General features: G+C 39.0%; 2 protein-coding genes and 1 long non-coding RNA gene across 3 annotated transcripts; 1 reads left to right on the top strand and 2 right to left on the bottom strand.

The window, feature by feature from the left end:
- Positions 1 to 377: 377 nt before the first annotated feature.
- Positions 378 to 1,049, bottom strand: LOC111999576 (uncharacterized). The gene has a single exon (XM_024031706.2). The coding sequence runs from the start codon at positions 1,047 to 1,049 to the stop codon at positions 378 to 380; it is 672 nt and encodes a 223-aa protein (XP_023887474.2).
- Positions 1,050 to 3,038: 1,989 nt separating this feature from the next.
- Positions 3,039 to 4,547, top strand: LOC136065193 (uncharacterized). The gene is made up of 3 exons (XR_010626823.1): positions 3,039 to 3,135; positions 4,126 to 4,205; positions 4,375 to 4,547. It is a non-coding gene; the product is annotated as an uncharacterized LOC136065193 (long non-coding RNA).
- A 3,025-nt stretch (positions 4,548 to 7,572) lies between these two features.
- Positions 7,573 to 9,393, bottom strand: LOC136065192 (uncharacterized). The gene is made up of 4 exons (XM_065768008.1): positions 8,736 to 9,393; positions 8,543 to 8,629; positions 7,970 to 8,363; positions 7,573 to 7,877 (listed from the first exon to the last, which is right to left on the bottom strand). Exons 1-3 carry the CDS (start codon positions 8,810 to 8,812, stop codon positions 8,219 to 8,221), a joined length of 309 nt encoding a protein of 102 aa, XP_065624080.1. The 5' UTR covers positions 8,813 to 9,393; the 3' UTR covers positions 7,573 to 7,877; positions 7,970 to 8,218.
- Positions 9,394 to 10,698: the final 1,305 nt, after the last annotated feature.

Raw genomic sequence — 10,698 nt, 5'->3', positions numbered from 1 at the left:
TCACAGCCAGCTTTGAATACATTTGATGACTCACTGACACCATAGAATTCTACCACAATTACCACAATTACCTAAAACAGCCAACCTACTCGAGACTTTACACCTCTTTAATGTCTCAATTTCAAAAAACCCTAAACCATCTTGGAAACGGCTCCTCAGGTCTAACACAATGTCATCCTCAAATGGAAACATGTCAATAGGACATTAAAGGGCATCCCAAGTCACGGCTCACCTTGAGTTACCAAACAAAAAACCTATGGTTTCTCACTATGTAAATGATGAAAATTTATTGGCGAAGGCTGGCTCACAGCCCTGCCAGGAGCAATGAGTCTCTTAGTATAGAATTGTTGGGGGCTTGGGAACTAACATACAAAAAATCAACTTGCCGATTTGGTATGGGCAAAAGATCCCTCTGCCATGTTTATAGCCAAAACATAGATTGACAAAGCAAGGCTAGAACTAGTNAGGTAAGTCGCTTTCCGACCGGAGATTCCGATCTTTCGGAGCTCGGCGGCGTCGAGTGCCAGCACATTGTCGGGGACAACCTCGGACTCGCTGCCACAGAGAGAGACGAAGCGTTTGTAGATTGCTTTAGCAGCATTGGGAGCGAGTTGCTGGTAGAGAATGCTTTTGGTGAGGGATAAGAATGGTGGTGAGGGGTCAGATTCGAAAGAAGGACGACGATACGAATCGATTAGGGAGGTGAGGAGTGGATCGGAGCTGCGCAAATGGTTAAGGGCAAGATCAATTTCGCCATCGAGTGTTAATGGGTTTACAGATATTATGGGCAAAAGGGTATTAGGGGTCTCAGATGGGGTTGGGTCGCTGGGTTTGGCAATGGAAGAGTCTTCCGAATTAGGGACCTGTGGTTGTGGCTCTGGCTCTGGCTCTGGCTGTTGAGAATCCTTGTTTCTGGAGGATAGTTTTCTGATTTTTTGGGGTGGAAGGGGGATTTCGGAGGAGGAAGATGGGTTTTCAGGCGGAGAAGTGGGTTCTTCAGGAGGAAGCTTTGGGTTTGACTGAGAATGGATTGCACTTCGCTTACCCATTGTTGTGAGTTGTGACAATGGGAGAGACAGAGAGTGGTTATTAGGGTATTTATTAGACCAAGGAAGCAACGGTGATTTGAAAATGAGAAGAGAGGAAGACCAATGGATGGATTGGCGTGCAAGTCTCAAACTCATGTTACAGATTAAGTAATGAGGGGGGACGAAGACCAAGGCTTAAGTGGGCTATTATTATTATTTTTTTTAATTCATAAAGTAAGGCTTAAGTGGGCTAATACATTCTTAGAGCTTCTAAGAACATGATTAGCTTGCTCGGCACGCACAGGGTATAGATAATTAAACTAATACACCTAGATAAAATAGCAATAAGACTAGCGGCATATCATTAAATAGTTATTAAAATGATCTATTATATAATTATTAAAATGGTCTATTATGAATCTATGATTAGTACATAATAAATAATGTCAATGATAAACTTAAATGAAAGTGAGATTATTCTAATCATAACATATTATATCAAAGATATGAAAAATATAGTGTCATAATAATGAGCCCAAAAGTCCAAACATCCTTGTTTGAAGAAAACTTAAGTTGGCCGAAGATATCATTTTCTATTGTGAAGTGAATAACAGAATAAGGGTACAAGTGCGAGACTCCATTCATGGAAATACATGGTTTCTAAAATTGAAGAGCATGATATTCGCTCCACCAACTAACAATCTCTTATTGTGGGCATAGATGCCAAGATTTTTGCCTTCCTTCAATGCCACTACACCCATCATACCACTACTATGGACAATGGACTAAATCAAATGTTGTTAGACACCTCTCTGGCCAAAATGGCCCATTACCATCAATTTTAGAAATATTTTGCCAAAAAACACTGTTTCGGAAATAATTGGCGATGTACCACTTTTTTAAGTACTCGAGTTTGGTGAACTTGAGTACTACATTTTATAGCTCCACCGTGGCATTGCTGACATGGCAATTGGATTTGAAAATTCCAAACAGTACTCAAGCTCAGGAAGCTCGAGTACTGTTCAATGAGATACCCGAGTTCACTAAACTCGGGTATTAATCTGTATTGGCACCAATTGCTTCTAGCAATTGGATTTAAAAAATTCCAAACAGTACTCGAGCTCGGGAAGCTCGAGTACTGTTTAAAAAATTTCCCAGGTCGCTTAAACTCATTTTTATTTCTAATATCTAAACTCATTTCTCACTCACTTCTCACTCTCAAAATACCAGAACGCCCTCACCCTCTCCCTCTCCTTCACACATTCACACAAAGCCCAAACCCTCACACCGACGGCGGCAGAAAACCCGTGGCAGCAGAAGACTCTCGTCGACGACCGAACTCAACTAGCTTACTGTGAACACTCTCACTCTCCGTCACACCCAAACTTAAAAACTCCAAACCCTCACTCCATCGGCAACGGAAGACTCTCGTCGGCGACCTCTCACTCAGCTCTCTCACTGTCTCACACTAAGGTCAGTTTTTTAGTTTTAGGGTTACGTATTTCATTTGAAATTTTAATGGATTGAAAATTAGAAATATTGAGGAAAAAAAACACAGATTAGGACCCCAATAAATTTGTGCTAATGCATAGAATAGAATGAGCTAATGCATATGACCAACTCTGAGTACTTTGTTGAGACCCCAATAAATTTGAGACTATGACTTAGTTATTGGTATTGTAGTGTTTCACCCTCCATTTTGTGCTTATGGTGAAGAAATGCTATTTAGTCTAAATTTTCTTAATGATGAATTATTATTACTCATGTAAAAAAAATCCATGATTTTCGAAATGGGGTCTCATATGTAGGGTTTGAGAGAAGTTTAAAAAAGAAAAAGAAAAAAAAAAGAGTGGTACATACCTCATAGTTATGATTGTTATAGCTAGTTATTTTCAAATGAGTCTTCACTAGATAAGTGTTTCTATGGGTATTTATATTTATTTGTCAACAACTATAATATTAAATAAATAAATAAAATAATAATTATGATATGGGAATGAACATGACTAAATGTTTGTGTTAATAGTCAGGTAATTCTAGCTTAGAGGCAGCTATAGAATGGGTGATTGATCATGAGAATGACTCAGACATTGATCAGATGCCTTTGGTATGAATATGATTTCTCATCTTCGTTCTCTTCTTGCTTACATTGCACATGGATTTTTATTTACTTATTTTTCGTATTCTTATTCAATGATATCCTTATTTTTAAACTTCAATCTTTATCAACTAATGAAGTCTCTAGTATAGTACCATATCCTCAGTCATGCTAAGAAATAACACTAAAACTATAGTTTGAAGTGGGTTTGTGTTTCACAAAACCAAAACATTTGATATTCACATTGTAGCTTCTTGTATACCTTTTTATTTATTTATTTATTTTTATTTGGTTAATAAGTCTAATATTCAAAGGGGCGAGATGCCCAACAAAAGGAAGAACTCCTTTGAAATAAAAGAAAAGGAGTGAGAAAAATAGACATAAGGTTATTGTAAGACAGTCGGCTATTTCATTTTGAATAGAACTAACAAATAATTGTTAAAAAAAAAAAATTCCTGATCCCAATTTGCAATTGCTAACTTTGATCTTATCCGTCAATTTTAAAAGATTGCTTGGGGATTCAAAACTGTAATACTCTTGGCTTGATATTGAAATAAAGAGAAACATTTCAAATAGAACATATATTGGCCAGTAATCTTCAGCTTTTTTATTTTGGTATATCTACTAGGTGTCTGCTTATTATAAGAAAGAGGGTGTTCATACAATTGAAATTCTTTCTCATATACATGCTTGTTTAGGGACAGTTTTGATTGGGTAGTAAGAGCTGAAGTTTATACGGAACAATCAATTGTTGTTTAGCTAAGTATCTTTTCTAATATGATCTTGTTTTTATCAGTTTGTTTTTGTGGGTAGCTTTTGAGATTTGGAATTTGACTTTATCTTTGCTTTTTGTAAACTCCATTTCATTGAAAGGAGGTGGAGAGAAAAAAAGTGTCTTTGGTGAATATGTTGATACATTTTTTACATGAACTTATAAAATCTTTGGTGTTGCACATACTGTCACTAGATTAGTTTGCTTGACTGTTTAACTTCTCCCAGGTAGCAGTGGATATTGATCTTGACTCACCTCAACCTTTCCATATCATAGAACAAATGAAAATAAAGGCACAGGAACTAAGGTTTCCTTTTCTGTTTATCTAGAACTCCCCCTTAGATTCTTTCTCCTCTTTTGACCTTTTATATATAATTCTTTAATTTGGTTGAATATTTGAAAAAAATTTCAGATTGATCTTACTATTTCTCGCTAACTGGTTCCTTTCCATGACTACTTATGTTGTTGAGTTTCAGGAATAAATCACATAAGAAGGAAGAAACTGGAAATGCAAAGGGAGAAGGTATTATGCAGTTATTTCTATGGTTTACTCTTTCCTTATTTGATAGCTCCTTTACGGCTTTACCTTGCCTTTTGTAAATCTTGTTAAGAATTTTGATTACTCTTTTAACTTTTTTACTGCTTTTTCTCTAATTGAAGACAAAGAGAGATTTGGGAGGGATGGGTGTAGATAGTTAAAATAGTGCTTTAAAACACAAGTAAAAAATGTGTATAGTATGAGAAATTTTAAAGTGAAGCTGGCAATTTATTAGTATCAATTGATAAATAATTAATCTCTTTCAAGCTTGCCTTGGTGTGATAGCAAGTGTCTTCCACCAAAAGTAGGTTGCAGGTTTGAGTCCAGGAATTAGCCTCTCCAGAAAAATGGGGGTAAGGTTGCCAATCAATCACCTCTCCTAGATCCCACAAGAGTGGGAGCTTTGTGCATTGAGTATAGGAATGGCAACGGGTCGGGTTCGGGCCGGTTTTTCCATACCCGGACCCGGCCCGTGGGGCAAATCCGTGGCCCGGACCCGGCCCGTTTAGGGTACCGGGTTTTTTTTCCGGGGCCCGGACCCGCCCCAGCCGGGCTCCATGGGCCCCGCTGGCCCCGTTTAGGATTGGGCCCAATTCATGGCCCAACCAAAAAAAAAAAATACAAGCACAAACACAAACATCAACAACACAAATACACGGCAACACAGCAACAGCAACACAAATACAAATACAAATCAATCAACATTGAAGCATCAGTCTTACTGAAATGAGATTTTTAGACAATAAACAATAAATAAACATAAAAAATAGAGGAAACAAAACTCCATTTATGGACCGATTCTTACATGAATCCTCAAACATGAAATACCCAAAAACAAAAACTATTAAAAGGAAATGAACCCAAAAAAAAAAAAAAAATAAAGAACTCAAACAGTAGCTTCATCAGCGGTGGTTTCAGCAATCTTCGCCTGACCTCACAAGATTCATGCTCCTCCGTGACAAACGGCGACCACCACGAGATCCGTGCACCTCCACGACAAACGACGACCACCACGAGATCCGTTGACGCACAGCGACAGAGAATGTCTGTTGTGGGAAAAGAGTAGAGGCAGTTTGAAAGTTGGGGATTAAGAGTTTGGAAGCTGGCTTCGTGCTTCAACACCGAACCCGATCGGCAAACAGTGATCTGTGTGGCAGGGCTTGACGAGGAATATTTTAGGGAGGATTATGGCTTGCATAGTGATGGAGATAGGGATGAGTTTGAACTAGGGAAGGATGAGAGAGGCGGTTGAGTTGAGAGAGAAATGAGTTTTAGTGTCGGAGGGAGGCTGAAATGAGGGAAGGAGGCTGAAATGATGAGGGAGGGAGGCTGAAGAAAATGAAATGAGGGATTAGGGATTAGGGTTAGATAGGTTTATATATATAGAGAGGGTATTTTGTAATTTAGGGAACCGGGTTTTTAAATGGGCCGGGTCTCGGTCGGGTCCGGGTTTTTTGATAAAACCCGGACCCGTTTCGGATTTTTTTTTTTTAAATCCATACCCGACCCTATTTCTAATCGGACCGGGTAAAACCCGGTCCATTAGGGTCGGGCCGGACCGGGTACCCGCGGGTCGGGCAAAAATTGCCATCCCTAATTGAGTATGACCTTTTCCTTTTTTAAAAGCTTGCATATATTGTCTATTCATTCATAAAGTAGGACATTAGGAATAATATGCAACTTATTGTACAAATATTGATTAATGCAAGTTTTTCTACATATATCCTTGCAATTTTCTCCTAAGTAGACTCTTCTATACTAGAAAATTTCCATGATTATAATGATAAATTCAATATCATGGTTAAGATGATTTAATGAGTGGAACGTGAATGGCAGCTCCTTTTGAAGAATTATAAGAGGCAAAAAGTTGGTTCTAATGTTCAAGCGATAAAATATGGAGTGTTTTGGACTCTTGGGATCTTGCTTAGCTAGCCTAAATTGAAGAGTCTTATTTTATTGTTTATCTAAGTAATGTTGTTTGGTTACTTTGGTTCGGTTTTGGATCATTATTGGGTTCACTTTCACAATTTTTAACTAGTAAAAAATAATACATTAATTTGCCAGGCTCATTTTTATGAAAAAGGTAGCCTCATTAGTCATGATGAGAGCCAAGAGCTCTCCATCCTGATTGTTGGATCGCCATATTTAGTTTTTCTTTTGATCACTAATGTCAAGTAATGCATAGATTTGTCGAGTGTTATCCTCTTTGTAGCCTTAAATTGAACGGTCTTAATATCTACTGCTTTAATGGTCTGTCACTATTTCCTGTTACATTTGTAGACCAGCATGTTCCTCTGTATAAACACGATATACCCAAAGAAAAAAGAGAAGGGTTTCATAGACATCGCTCAAATCTGGCATATAATATTTTTATTTGTTTTTCTTGGTTCAGTGTACTTGTATTGTAAGATTTTTATTTATTCTTTAGCTATTTAACACTTAACAGGATAGAGTTGGGAACTTGAGAGGAGGGATGGAATTTTTTGAGCTCTGTGGATTTGAGAGAACAGAAGGGGACGAGTCCTTGTATCTTCCTGATGATAAGGTCGACATGGAAATTCTAAACACAGCTGGGTCTGAATTGAAGTCTGCAATGACCAACCCCTTCTTTGGACTTCTAAGTGTGTAAGAGAGGATTGTACTGTTCAGGTTAGAGTCAAAGCACCAGCCTTGTTCTTATAGTTGCTCAGCAGAGATACACTCATCAAGTGCATATGATAGATGTTTGGCAGTGTAATGATTTTTGTCCTTAATCCTGCTGCATTGGAGAGAATTTTGGAGGCTGTGCTAGTTTTTTTTGTTGAATTTTACTCGTCTCTAATCCTCTTGATGGTGCCATGCAACTTGACTAGTTAGGCACAAGTCACTTCAAGGTAGCGTTAATTTTATCTGGATTTTCCTGGATTTCCTGTAACGTCTTCTCTTGGTCGATACCTTATTTGGAAGTAGAAAAAGTTTTTCAGCAAATCCACTCTACCTATTTTGTGGTTTATTTACCTCTAGTTAGTATAGTGGGTCAGATGATGTTAGCCTTGTTCAATATGTAGAACTGCAAATGCACATCCAAAATGAGGTTGTGAATTCTCTCTCTCCCTCTCTCTCTCTCTCTTTAACAACCCTCCCCCCCCCCAAAATATATGTGTACAGGTGTCTGACGCAGACCAGATGTGGGCACGGGAGTCTGACGCCGACCAGATGTGGGCACGAGTGTCTGACGCCGACTAGATGTGGGACGCTGACTAGATTGACGGCCTCCTTGCCGTTGACGTCTACCTGCTTGCCGACCACGCCCTACAGCCGGTTCACTTGTGTTGCCCGCAGTGCGTGCATCTCCAATGTCAACCGACCGAGCTCTTCAACAGCTCGCAAGGCATTAATACAATCATTGTAGATCTCAGACCCTGGTTCGCACTTCTCCATAATCCTCAACTGTGATTCAACCTGTCACAAGTATACAAGAATAGTGTTAGTAGGTTGAACTAAACTATGCGAAGCGAGGTACATTTATAACAGAACAGTGTTTGTAAACTTACCAAAGTGTCCCAGTACGAGGTCTCTCTCGTAATATGGCGAACAGTGCGAGGACGAAACCACACCATATAATCGTCATTGTAGCTCATCTCCCCATGAAAGGCAGTGCATCGGCAATTGTGGCATGCACCGCCCATTTAGCAATATGTGTTCTATGTTAACAGCCCAGTTTTTTTCATGCTTGCCCTGAAGTGTTATCTTGTGAAGTTCAGTTGAAGTATCGACATTGATCGGTATGTCTTGCTTCATCCTTAACTGTCGGAGAACACGTTCTGGGTGATGGCCTTCGACCACCCAAAAATGTATGAGCAGCACGATAGACCTCCATATGCGTTGGCCTGCCGTACAATATGCGGGCAGCGAACCCAAATAATTTTTGTATGGCTCCCAGACAATCTGCAATGATCCAACAGATGCAAACAACCATATTAACAATATAATTAGAAAAAATGTGTAACGGATGTGAACAATACATAGCAACAATGTTTAACTCTGAAATAAAAAATGTTTATTCATTGCCACTTGTAAGTACGACAACTACATGCCAAAGCGATTCCTACTTGTAACGCAGATACCTGATTTGGCCGTAGCGAAGTGAGCGACAAAGATAGGCGCGTAGGACGTGCATTGGATGTTCAGTTGTTATCTTAGCCCCTTTCCATCTACCAAACAACACAGACATAACCTTCATATTAGTTACTTACATAATTCCCATGCAAAAAAGATAATACAAAAATTTAAAAGGTAACTATCTAAGATCCTACATACCTGATAGCAAGTGGACTGGGGGCAGTGCCTAGTGTGGATGCCTCATCACAGGACATATGTGTGGAAACCTCTCCCATGCCCACAACTGCACCAATAGCACGGCACCGCCAATCTGCTTGGCTTCCTTCTCTGATGCCTTACAAAGGTGTCTATATTACCAACTTAATGCTGCACTACCCCAACTATATCTCTTTCCAATGCTAATTGGATTGAAAAATTGCAAATACATAATTGAGTGTCGTTCGCCAGACTTGTCCATAAACAATATACCAACCAACATCTCCAATATGTAAAACCGAGCATACTGTGCACAAGCTCCTCACTGGCATCAGCCGGGAGAGGGTCCTAAACCGATCCTCAAGCCACTTGGCTTTTATTCTTGGCCCTTCCATCACTCCAGTGTTCTTAAAGACTGTAACTCCACGAAGACCTCTCGGCGGCCTATGCCCTAGCAAGTGGCACCCTAATCATCCATATGGGTATATCCCACCACCGGTAACCCATCTACAAGAACCCCCATTATAACCTCTATGTCTTGCAGCGTGATGGTCATCTCACCGAGGGGCAAGTGGAATGAGTGTGTCTTCGGCCGCCATCTCTCCACCAAAGCCGTGATCAAGCTATGGTCAATGTCTATATTTGGACCTGAAGTAGTCCATCTAATCCTGCATCNCCTTGAGGTATAATATAAACATGACAACCACAATTTTGAGTCATATCCATTACAATTTATAATCTTCAATATTTGTTTTTTTAATGGTTCTAAGTAGGACTAGAGAGATATGTTTAATGTGGTCCACTTAAGGTTTTTATTATCATAATTATTATTTTATTTATTTATTTAATATTATAGTTGTTGACAAATAAATATAAATACCCATAGAAACACTTATCTAGTGAAGACTCATTTGAAAATAACTAGCTATAACAATCATAACTATGAGGTATGTACCACTTTTTTTTTTCTTTTTCTTTTTTAAACTTCTCTCAAACCCTACATATGAGACCCCATTTCGAAAATCATGGATTTTTTTTACATGAGTAATAATAATTCATCATTAAGAAAATTTAGACTAAATAGCATTTCTTCACCATAAGCACAAAATGGAGGGTGAAATACTACAATACCAATAACTAAGTCCTAGTCTCAAATTTATTGGGGTCTCAACAAAGTACTCAGAGTAAATAGCATTTCTTCACCATTAGCATTTCTTCACCATTAGCTCATTAGCTCATTCTATTCTATGTACTTTGTTGAGACCCCAATAAATTTGAGAGTAAATAGCTCATTAGCTCACCATTAGCATTTCTTCACCATTAGCTTATTCTTCACCAAAGTACTCAAATTTAGACTAAATAGCATTTCTTCACCATTAGCTCATTCTTCACCATAGTACTCAAATTTAGACTAAATAGCATTTCTTCACCATTAGCTCATTCTATTCTATGCATTAGCTCAAATTTATTGGGGTCCTAATCTGTGTTTTTTTTTCCTTAATATTTCTAATTTTCAATCCATTAAAATTTCAAATGAAATACGTAACCCTAAAACTAAAAAACTAACCTTAGTGCGAGACAGTGAGAAAGCCGAGTGAGAGGTCGCCGACGAGAGTCTTCCGCCGCCGATGGAGTGAGGGTTTAGGGTTTTTAAGTTTGGGTGTGACGGAGAGTGAGAGTGTTCACAGTAAGCTAGCTGAGTTCGGTTGCCGACGAGAGTCTTCTGCCGCCGACGAGAGTGTTCTGCTGCCACGGGTTTTCTGTCGCTGCCGGTGTGAGGGTTTGGGCTTTGTGTGAATGTGTGAAGGAGAGGGAGAGGGTGACGGCGTTCTGGTATTCTGAGAGTGAGAAGTGAGTGAGAAATGAGTTTAGATATTAGAAATAAAAATGAGTTCAAGCGGACCTGGGTAAATTTTTTAAACAGTACTCAAGCTTCCCGAGCTCGAGTACTGTTTGGAATTTTTTA

Source organism: Quercus suber, unplaced genomic scaffold (genome assembly GCF_002906115.3).
Source record: "Quercus suber isolate HL8 unplaced genomic scaffold, Cork oak 2.0 scaffold_874, whole genome shotgun sequence".
NCBI classification, from domain to species: Eukaryota; Viridiplantae; Streptophyta; class Magnoliopsida; order Fagales; family Fagaceae; genus Quercus; species Quercus suber.
The sequence above is the reverse complement of the archived record's forward strand: the minus strand, read 5'-3'. Positions and strand labels throughout refer to the sequence as shown.